This window comes from Achroia grisella, unplaced genomic scaffold (genome assembly GCF_030625045.1).
Source record: "Achroia grisella isolate CSIRO2021 unplaced genomic scaffold, CSIRO_AGI_Agris_v1 utg780, whole genome shotgun sequence".
NCBI classification, from domain to species: domain Eukaryota; kingdom Metazoa; phylum Arthropoda; class Insecta; order Lepidoptera; family Pyralidae; genus Achroia; species Achroia grisella.
In genome coordinates, this window is record NW_026713020.1 from 271532 (window position 1) to 284192 (window position 12661).

A 12661-nucleotide genomic window follows, 5' to 3' on the forward strand; every position below is an offset into this window, starting at 1 on the left:
TCCACAATAGGTATTTTCAATGTAATTTTCATCAAGTATTTTTCATATCGAAGTATCAAACCTTTAGATAAAAAATGTCTTACTTCACTATATGTTTAGGTCAAGTAGATATCTTGAAGATAAGCAAAGGTGGTCAAATGCTAATGGCCTCAACCTTAAAGTATCTACGTGTGACACTCTAGCGGGGGAAAGGGGATTGTTAGCAATGTGGATTGATAATCATATTGCAAGCAATGTACCATATCAGGTGTGATAAATTATTGGTGAATTTGTTACAATATGCTAACTGATCTAACCTCACGCTCGTCTTATCATCCTCCACTGGTGTCCCGCCAGCATAAACCGTCAGCGCAACCGGATGCACCATCCCATTATCATCCATAAAAAACAATACTCCAGATATCAACTCTACAAATTAACGTGGCAAATGCATGATTCGATAGTAATACTATATCAACATAAGTTCGAGCCATCATAAACTTGAGTGGAAGGTGGGCACAAAGTTAAACTTCGACTATCGCCTGTTGTCATGAATTACCTTCATGAAACATCTGTAATGATATGGTGACGTACCGCCATACTCAAGATAGTACAACTTTGTCATCACTCTAATATTTACAGTTTTTATACTATTATTGTACACATATGTACATCTTAAGTCTTAATTCAGAGTAAAATCACACTTACATAATACTGTAAATAATACTATAAAGCCGTTAATTTCATTACTTTATTTAACAAATTACAAATTGATAGGAATACTGACCCATTCCCAAGTCAATGACTTCAATTTTTTGTACAAAAAACTTTGCTTATATATTTTTGTTGGTCAGAGATCATTATGTAATCCTTAATACTAGGTACTTATTGTTGATAGCATAGTAACAGTCGTAACTGAATCCACGGCTCGCTCTTTCAAATCCGGTTCCATTGAATAGTTCAATGGAAATTTAGTGAAAAAACTTCTTTAAATTATAATCAGTGTAATATTTAGTATAACCATTTACTAATTACAATTTCAGTTATATCTATGTAAATATAACACATACGCGATATATCTCCATACTCTATATATAAATATTGATAAGTAATTATTCCTTTGCAGAAAGTTTTCAAAGTGCTAACTTCTCTCTGGAACCCCCACGTAAATTTAATTGTAAACAGCAATTTCGTCTATTAAATATTACGTTGAGTTGCCAACAACTTAAATAATAATAGTAATAAATATATAATAGCATTGATTTTCTTATTAATTCGTTCTACTTGTACGATATAGTTGGCGCTGATAAATTCTGACCTGTGACATTCGTTTCTTTCCTTTTATTACTTATCATAATGTTTGTATACAAGATTAACAATGTTCGTGTATAAATTTGAGACCCATTTATAATAAACATCAGAAGTATTCGTAGTAGAATTGGTGTCGATCTCACAGTTCGAATCCACAATGACGGCTCTATATATCTTCCTTGTTTTGATGGTATCCCAATGTGTATTCTCTGGTAAGTACTTAGTAAATTATTTGTTATTACTAGTATAATATATACTTTAACCTCGCATAATCATTATATACCATATAGTAAACATTATTAAATAGAAGTAATATTTACTGCATAAATCTACTTAATAATTTTACAGTATAATATTATAAATATTGAAAATGTATTTTTTCTATTTATGTAAACAATATATCAAAATTTAGTCTTATTTTTTTTTTATATACTATTTAAAGTTAATAATCGACTTAATTGCCTATTTAAGTTAAATATTATTAATATTTAAATTCCATTGAGAATTGTAACAAGTCACATTTTTTAAATATTTTTATCCACGATATAGTAAAAGAATTACATCAATTAGGTACTGTGTTCTTGTATCTTTAGTCATTTTATATTTTTTTTATTCTACTTCGACAGTGACTACTCTGAAATCGCTTCTGAAAAAAGAATCTTAATAAACTACTGAGCATTTACGTGTATTATATTTCCTAAATACAAGGGTAGAATATTTTTTTCTCAATAAGCTATTGTATGTTTTGATATCATTAAAATTTAGGGAAGCCTTGTTTACTATATTATATAATAGTATATTTTAACACCCTAAGATTTTAAAAGATATTGTAAACATTTTTCCTAAAATTTAAAGTATATCAAGTACTTGGTTATTTAATTGTCTAAATAATGCATAGTAATCAAAGGTATGTACTAAAACAGAATCATTATTTTAATACACATTTCCACACACACACACCTGTAATAAATAAAGTAGCAGATCCACAGATGGACAGACCGTCATATATTTTCGCAATAAGTACTTAATTCAGTCTACGGAAATATTTAACAGATTCGTGTAACTCCATCCTAGTCACAGTAACAGAAACGATGCCTTGCATAAATGTGGACCTGAGTTAATTTCTAGAACTTTGTGACCATATCGCTGATTACAAATAATTAATAAATTAATTTATCAAGTATTATCTTTAAGTAACTGAAATGGGGTCAGGTTTCTTCAAGCCGTACTTCAATAAATTACGAAATTATGTCTTTCATGGTACATATAGTCTTCAGTTTTATTTATGTACCTCGAATAGCATACAAGTTCACAACCACCTGCCTGATGGCAAATGGCAACTATTGTCTATATATACACAGAATACGTAAAACCATCATCAGTAGGTACTACTTGTTTGTTATTACAATCTTCGTAATTATAAGTAAGTAGGTACGGAACTGATATAACCAACAGTTGTCTTAATTGCTGAGGTTAATTAGTTAAATAATAATTTTATACGAAACTAAGCTATGCCCACGGTTTTGTCTAACATACGACAACCCAATAACGACCCAGTCTTATACCGTATATCGTGATATATAATTTTATAAAGATCATTCAGAAGTTTTGTTATATAAATATTACAAATAGACAGACAGACAGACCCTTTCACATTTATAATATTAGCATAGATAGACAAAAACAAGTAAACCTTTGTGTTACATATCAGTGCTTAACGGCTACCTATCGTTAAATGGAATCTTTCACAGGAAATCTTATTATATATATAATATATCCCTTTATCCAATATGAGGTAGTCAGAGAGGATATCAATTGTTGACGTCGTGGTGAACGCCACGCTTCACTAAACTTTACAAAGACAATGTATGACATAACATTAATATCATGTAGATACTTCATTATAAAAGTTCATTGTGTAACTAGGCATGCATTAGATAAATATTGAGGTTAATAAACATAACTATTATCTCTGTTAAAACAAATATAATTATATAAAATAACTAAATAATGACATTGATAAATGTATCAACAAGTATTGTATAATATTTATGAACTGCTGGTGAACAAGCCTTGATAAATATAAGAATTAGGTAATATATAATATATCTATAACCGGAAGTGAATATTTGGAAATTGGATTCAAATTAAAAATGGATCAAAATATAATCGTAAATTAACACTAATTATACGTTACATGTTACACAGGATTTTCTAAGTAATAGTTCTATGGAATGTACGTATTTAATTATTGGAAAATTATTAAATTTCGATTCAATCCTAAATCCCTGGTACGTAAAGTTAGGGTATTTGTCTAATAATTAAACTTTTATTACTCTATAAAAACAAATTAATTTCATTATTATTTTTATTTAGGTTTCGATCCTAAACTCGTAGTCAATTTTAACTAAAACGGAAAAAAATAAATGCCTTCGGTTCTGGTCTCTGGTCATTTGGCAAAAACTTAAAGTTTTTGCCAAATGAACCTTTTATTAATGTAAGCAACTTGAGAATACTAAAAGTTGTGGTTGAACAGTTTAACACACGACCTTACTCCCGATGGTCGCGGGTTCGATTCCTCGCACGGCACAAACATTTTTATTCTTGAGTATGATTATTTGTATCGGTCTGGGTGTTTTCTGTGTATAATATGTATGTATTCACTAAATAAATACATATCTGTATATTTATATCAAACATCTAGTAACCATCACATAACCTTTACTAAACTTGGATCTAGAAGTCGCTGTGTGAATTGTCCTGAGGTTATTGTTATTGTTAATTTATGATTTTTATACATCAAAATTTGAGATAATTTTTTTAAACAAATATAGTAATTTAACATAATCTATTGTTATGTAGAACTTAATTATACAAATACTGAATTGTAATTACACTGATACCTTTTAACACGTAAATTCTTTGGTATTATTACTTTAGATTTTATTCTTTCAGAATTACCCTAATACCTTACCACATTGAAACTTGGGTGTTTCAAATAATAACTTTCAAAAGTGTCATTCGATATAAATAGTAATTAGATGAAATTAATAAAAGCAAAATGCGAACAAAAATTTAATTAGGTACTAAAATTTACAGTCGACAACGCACTGTACTGTTTAATTGTATCAGTTACGAAATACACATTTAACAGCACTTCCTGAACTTAACTGTAATAAAAAATCTAAGATAATCAATTAAACATGTTTAAACAAGTCATACAATGAATCAGGTATAATAATAGACTCAATATCTCTGTATATAAAAATATAGTTTTTTGTTTACTGTGACTGAGTAATTACGTTATATTAATACCTTTTAAATATATTTATTTCGGTATTAATATAACGTAATTATATATTTACTACTATACTATTCTGTTATAATATATACATATAATTATATTATACTATTATACCTATGCACCCAAGAACTAAACAACATAACCCCAATAAAGATGGAAAAATGGCAACTATACAAGGCACAATGATAATAATAATCTATAACTATCCGTATAACTAGTAACTAATATTGTGAATCCACATAATTTGTTACCACTCTACTAAAGTTTGTGGCAGTAGCAGGAAATAAGTTCAGTTGCAAACTTAAAACTATCTCATTAAGCAGACAGGGTGCTCTTGCAAATGGTGTACGACTGTACGACAGCGTGTAAAGTTCTGCACGGTGCAGTGCATTAAAAATGGCTTTCTATCAATGATCGATCTCATAATATTTATTACAAATTAACGTAAAGAACAATAATATCTAAATTATTTGAATGATCGGTACCAGACATTCATATAATTGATGTCAATTATTCTAAAAAACAATCGAATTATTATACTAATTGTTTACTAATACACCAAAAAAAAACACCTGTAAGAAATAAATGTATTTATTTTTTGTGACTTTGTTTTTATCTTAGTCTGTAAAGTCAGTCATACTTCTCTCTTAGTTTAATTATTTTTAATACTTCTATATGCCGTACGGTATCGGTCAATACAATTATAAGTACCTAGCGAAGGTTACAAATTCTTTAAATGATCAGTATAAATTTAACATTCCTTTTGTTTACAAGATCTTTTTTTTATTTACAGAAACTGGGAAACTTCATTTACCTTCCGAGCCATGTGAAGTATCCGATATTGACTGCGTAAGCAAGGCAACTCAGGCTTTTTTTTATAACACCAGCGATGGAATTCCAGAATATGATATAAAAAAACTTGATCCTATTGTTATTCCTTCCTTAGAAAAAACTATTGAAAAACTAAACTTAAACGTTCATTACAAGAATGTGAAAGTAACCGGATTTAAAAATCAGCAAATTACACATTTCGAGTAAGTTTCAAATATAATATAATTATTAAAAGTATCAAAGCAAAACTATATATGTATATAATGAATCAGTATATAATATCTACTTATAAATATAAATTTTGGAAAAGAACCATCATTCCTGGCGCATATCGTACAGAGTGCCACTATGGAAATTTCCAGTATTTTTTATCAAGACTTTATTTAGAGCTTACCTTTATAACGGACTATATAATTGGGTTATATACATATATTAAATAGTGAACGACGTAAAGTCGTTTACTATAATATAAATATAACTGTAGATATATGTATTTGTATATATAAAACAATGAATCAATAGTATTTTTTTTAAGACGGCATGTCCCTTAGATAAAATTGTTATGATGCAGATAATCCGCTAATCTACTTTTAAATTAAAATGTCCAAATTATTTTATAAATAATCGTTACAGAACTCAATTTTACTCATGCAATAATCTATTTAAATCTTTATAAAATTAATATAGGATTCACCATATCACCATGTACATAATAAACAAACAAAAAAACATCAAACGACACGCAAAACCAATTGAAAATTCTTCCAAGAGTAGATTATAGGATAAAATTATCTTCGCCATATTTTTTATAAGAGAGTTTATTAGCTTGCGTGTATCTCATTCAGAAAATCATTATGGTAGGATACAACGCGTGTTGTAAATTTTGATAATTTATTTCGCCAGTATTCTTTCACGATATAAATTCCATTAGGGTTTGGTAAGCATGATACTTACTATATTATTTATCATATTTTATATTAACTTATTTTATTAATCTAAAATGTAAATGTTAATTATTTAGATGCAGATACTTATATGTACCTAGAAATATTCAGGAAAAGAAAATCAAGGACAATAAATACAATTAAGTATTTAATTGTCAGTTTAGTAGTTAGTTGGTAGTATAGAATCTACATCTCCCTACATGACAAATACAAGATGGATTCTACGATATTTTCTAGCGAGTTTTACTACAGTTAAATTTATTTTACAATAACTATTCATATTTTAATTCCAGATTAGAAAGAGAAACAAAAGCAGTGCAATTCAAAACTAAGGTTAACTTCACAGCTGAAGGAGAATTGACTATTGAATTGCCTAAGATATCGAAATCCTTCGCAGGAACTATCACAATCGACGCTAGTAAGTAAACCTTTATTTATGTTTCCTAAATAATAAAAAATATTATTATTACTATTAGAATTTTAAAGCAAATCAATATATAATTTTATATATAATAATTATCTATGAAATAATAATATTTCGCAATATTAATATTTCATAGTATCACACACCACAGGACACATATTCTTTTATATAAAATACCTATTAAAAATGCAAGTAGAAGATATAATTAAGTATTCATTGCCAGTTTAATAATTATTTCCTAATGGATCTGTATTAAAATGTACTGTTTTTATATTATTTATCGTTGTTTCCTTATTTTTTTGTATTTTATTTATGTACAACACATTCGGAGGATTTATTTTTTGTTTTATTGGAATTACAAATTCAAATTCAAATGTAAGCGATAAACCTCAACCAGCACAACCTATATACATGTACAGTACTACGGACATCACATTGTCATATGACACTCGTGATACCACGCGTTGCCATTCCAGAAAACTAGGATATCATGTCTCTTATCATATAATTTCACCTAATCTGCAACTTACAACCGAGACACAGCTTACAAAACAAGCTGCTTGGCGGCTGGAATAGGTGAGACTGAGATACCGACGCTGTTAACTTTTTACTCTTTACTCTATTGCCTTAATTACCATAATTAACGTTTTTCAAAATTACAATAATACGGACGATTCTGGTCATAAAAACTCTTGAGTAAAAAGATTAAATTCCCATACTTGTTTTTACAGGTGCCGAAGGTGGAGCAGCTTACTCTTACACTGTGAAGACAGATGATAAAGGAGTGGAGCATTATGAAGCAGGTCCTGAAACTCTCTCTTGCACAGTACTTGGTGAACCTACAATCGAACTGAGTTCTGACCTTAAGGCAGCCTTGGAAAAAGGTTTGAATTCATTTATATTTTGTTGGTGTCAGGAATGTCTAAACCACCTTCGCTGTACACATAGGGATATCTCATAATTTGAAATCAAATCCTTATATATAATACGCATTTCTCCGTTCGAGCCTTTTTGAAACTTCTATACCTAATATTGAACAAAGTCACCAGGCGCGTATGTTTAAATGTTTGCAACAATCAAAAGCTGATTTTTTGGCCGTTTTCTTCCATCATCAGAGTGATTGCTCAAGATAGTTTAAGTGTATAATTCGTTAAGCTTTTGTGTAAATTTAAACAACCGTGCGAGACCAGAGCGGGTCGTAATTATTATAAAAATGTTATATATATTTTTTCATTTTATTGAAGTATACTTAAAACTGATCTACAATACTTTTATTTGTTAATAACAGTATATTGTCAGTTTTTAGGAATTACCAATTTGACATCGTATCATGACAGCTTATTTACCTATTTGGAACGAATTATTCAATTCGTATTTTGATAAATATATCTGCTTACGCCACGTGATGCTTAACGTGAAGACCATTACAACGTAACGTGAGCAGTCATAAATCATAAAGTAAACAAAGCTGTTTATGGTAGTAGCACAGATAATATGGTAGTAGCATTATCAATAACATTTTTCTGAAATAGGCTCAATGTGTAGTTACAACATAGTTCTACATAATCCAGTATGCAATTAGAAGTTCAAGTTCCTTTTTAGATATTATACATTTTTTATGAGCTATAGATAAGATAAAATGTGTTACACGAACTTAATAATTTTTTGACTCTCTTATCCGTTACAGCGATCACGATTTGTGATGACTTTTTCCTCTTGTCTCCTCACATATTTATTAGACAATTAAACATCTAGAAATTATTCAATTAACAAGTAAGCAGTACCTAAATCCATTTTATTTTATATAGTTAAAATGTTAATTAATTATAGATTTTGAATGTGCCGTTACATTAAAACTCATCTTGGTAGACGAAGAAGGAAAAAGTGACGAAGTGAGACACTGTGTGTTGATGACAAGATAGTTCTTGTCACACGGTGTATCACTTCATCGACCCACTTCGCATCCCTTTAACGTGTGGCATAATTGATGTATGACCATTTATTAGAATAATGTAACCTTGTACTACGTTCACAGATGCAGACGTTCAGAAGTTATTGGCAGACTACACTAAGCATGCTCCAGAGAGTAACAAAGTAACAGTTTGCAATATCGTTAAGACAGTGTATGCTGTATCTATACACAACATCAGAGCCGCTGCAAAGGTACTACCTAAGAGTGCCTACTTCAAGAATGTTTAAACGTATATAATATGAAAAAAATAAGAATAAACATTTCAATACAAAATTGCCTTTTCATTATATTTACACTTTACTTTCTGTTACACTCTTTTCCCATAGTATCCTACATTCTTATAGGGCTAGGTTTAAAAATTTATATCTTTTTACTTGCAAATGCAAAATAAGCTAACGCCTAAAAACTGTGGACATAAAAAGATCGATAGTCATCACAATACATAAGGTGACGCTTGTGGTATCACAAGTAGAGGTTGACATTCTTAGGACAATGGTACTATCTTGTTATAATACGTTTCTTTGCCATATTTCACTCATACACACATTACATCCGATGATCGCGGTTTCAATTCCTCTCACGCACAAACATTTGTATTAATGAGTATAATTACTTTGAACTAGTCCTAATCTGTGCGTAAATTAATTTAATTTGACATTTAAAATAAAAAAAATTCAATCACTTTTTTGTATATTTTGGAGCTTTACAAAATAATACTAAACTAAACAAGAGCAAACTGCTTAATACATAGTTTCGTTTAATGTTCGTAAATCCTCATGAAGTAATTAGGAAATAATAATAAAATACTGAGCGACTTCCTACATAATTACATTAGTTGAATAATTATAACAATCTGTAATGCAGTTTTCATTGTATAATATGTTGAATAACACTAGTGTCTGTCATGACGGTTTTTTATGTATATGAACATTCACATACACATTACATGAACTTAAAATTAACATTAACTCGGTAAATAAGGGACGAGCCTACAGTTTCACTATACAATGTTAAAATTAAATAGCATATGTATCATAATGTTATTTATAGTTTATTTCACAATTTGTAGACATGGTCTTTGAACAACAAAGGTTGTTTAATAAAAACACTACATACATTCTTAGAAAAATCAAGTCAGGAAACACCCGACATCAAATTAAAGCAAACGGACTCTTACACAAATAGGAACTACAATTCACTGCGAATATACGTATGTCAAGTATAATTATAATAAGATAATTGTGACTCTAGAATTAAATTGTAAAACTGCTTCTAAAATCTATAAGACTATAATAAATAGAATAGAAAGTAACATAATTAAACTATGTGGAAAGTTTTCATGATTCTGAATAATATCTACAAAATTCATTGATTAAAATTGTAACTAAGTCCACGCATTGTAGTAATTCAAGTAGTCGTTTATTTTATAATAAGCTTTAGTGCAAAGTGTATATTTTATATGTATCTTAAATTTCCCTTCATTTAATTACTAGCGGGTAGTGTGCGCACAATAATAGAAAGAAGCAGTATAGCTGTTTCTATTTGGTAATGTATTTCTTATTTACCTCATGCTCACTGTCTATTTCGTACTACTGCGCTGTGGCCGTGCACCTCCAAGCTTTAAGCTGCGTTAAATGCTATATACGTCAGTATCAGTTCAGCACTACATATCATAATGAAATGTTCATTATGATATATGCTTGAATTTTAGTACCATCAGAGTATCCATCCGAAATAGAGAGTATTTCTTCTCTATCTATCTTCTAGTACTCAATTTAAATGACAATCATATATATCTTTTCCATCAAACTGAACACAGTTAATGTATAGCTTCTTGAGTATGAATAAGTAAGATAGAGAGACAAAATAATTACAGAAGCTCTCTTTTTCTCTCTATACACAACGTATTTTATACACAAGAAGAATCCACTGATCACCGATACCATCATGTAGAACTTGACCATACTTTAAAAAGTCTAGGACTAAAGAATTAGAATAGTATTATTTGTAATAGTTATAAATTAAGCAACAAATATGACGGGATCCTTTTCGTCATTTATGAATAAAAAATTATGTAGGTGCTTAATAACTTGAATAACGTTCAATTAAGTTTGTACAAAATAATGAATGTCGGTAAGTACCTAATTAGCAGTTCCCGATCGCAGGTCGAACGTTACAAAAAGAGAATTTGTATAAATAAATAAACTAATTGGCTATTGTTCTCGGTCTTCGTTTGTGAGTTTAATAAAAATTCATTGATTACCATTTTTTATATATTGACTTTTATCAAAATTGAGTAAGTACCTACTGTCCTTAAAAAGTTTTAATAATTATTAATATATCAATTTTTCTTTCTTAGAGTGGTCGCGTTTCAGAATCGATGCATTATTGCGTATTGGTGAAACGAGTTACGAAAGTGAACGAATCAAGAATGATATATAACAGCCCTCGTAACAATGACAACATAGATAGATATTAGTACCACTGCTACATATGTATCTCCTTATGAGAGAATTTACAATGAATTTTGGAATCGTATTTTCTGGCTGTTAAACTGCCCGTCATAATATAACGCTCACGTGCCAGTGAAATGGAGGAAACATTTGGTCGGAACATGGATCATGAGACGGATATATTAAACCGGATTGCATTTCTAATCTAATTGCGTAATGATTTAATTATAGTACAAAGCACTTTTTTAAGTTGACTAATAAGTCATATAAGAAACGAAAAATGAAGGTATCCTATAAATTTTAATATCAAACCAATTTCGTTTTCTAGATTAGTATTGTAATTATTTTAGAAGAATATATTTTTTTATTTTACTATAAAAGAATTTGGAGAAAAGAAGATGTGAGATTATTATATTATAGATATATTTTTTATCTTAAAAAGAAAACTACACAAATTCGTTTTACCTTTTTGTTTCGAATAACTAAAAATAATAAAAAGCGAAGACAAAAAGTTTTATTTTACATTTTAAAACGTTACTTTTGTGACATGAGGGTCTTGGCCATGACCATGAATCATCGAGTAATTTCACTGCACTGATATTTACCAAAGTAGAGAATTTTTTTCATTGAGGGGTTTGGGTTATTGTCAGGTACTTCAGGTCCTGTAGCGCTCCGACCTACATAGATCTATTGTGCTCTAAATAATTGAGATGACTATGTCAATAAAATTATATAGTCACTTTCTCATTCTGGCTTAAGCCTATTTAAAATGTTGTACAAAACCTTTTATTTGCAAAGTGTATCTAAGCAGTTACTTAAAATAATGTTGGGTTTATGTGCTGTAACCTAAGTCAACAGAATAGAGTTCAGACCTGTGTAAATTATAAGATAATGCTTTTGCGCCCAAACTTTATTGGCGCGGACGAAGAGAAATTTTTTTATTGCTAAATAGGTAATAACCTCATGGTTATTTATCTGATCTATGATTTATGATATGATGATAAAGTGTGTAAGGAATAGGCTCACCTCCTTTGGGAAGTATACACTGATGAATTAATTAATTAATTCAAAAGTTTATGATTTGTCAACATTAATATTAGTAGTATCAACATTCTCATGACCTTACAACCAACCAGTGTATATATCAATCAAACCATTATATTTCAAAAAAATAGACAATGAAACATAGTCATTCATGGGATGTTATCAAGGCGGTCGATAGTCCTCTTAGGTCGACATGAGTATGTAGTGATATAGCAACAGAATATTCTGAAAAAGGCATATCTCTTTTCATTCCGGCCCTGGATTGCAATTATATTACAATAAATCCGCGGTCTTTTATATTATCTCGCGACAAAGTTGAAGGATCATTTGTATGAATAATTTAATCTTACGTATACTTTTTGTTATGCATAGTGGAGTATTTAATAAATATGTTAGTAA

The 12661-nt window shown here is 29.3% G+C and overlaps 1 protein-coding gene across 1 annotated transcript; it reads left to right on the top strand.

Moving 5' to 3' along the window:
- Window positions 1-1322: 1322 nt before the first annotated feature.
- Window positions 1323-9018, top strand: LOC131851022 (juvenile hormone-binding protein-like). Its single transcript, XM_059201445.1, has 5 exons — window positions 1323-1502; window positions 5388-5628; window positions 6663-6787; window positions 7525-7677; window positions 8829-9018. The coding sequence occupies exons 1-5, from the start codon at window positions 1448-1450 to the stop codon at window positions 8990-8992; spliced, it is 738 nt and encodes a 245-aa protein (XP_059057428.1). The 5' UTR covers window positions 1323-1447; the 3' UTR covers window positions 8993-9018.
- Window positions 9019-12661: the final 3643 nt, after the last annotated feature.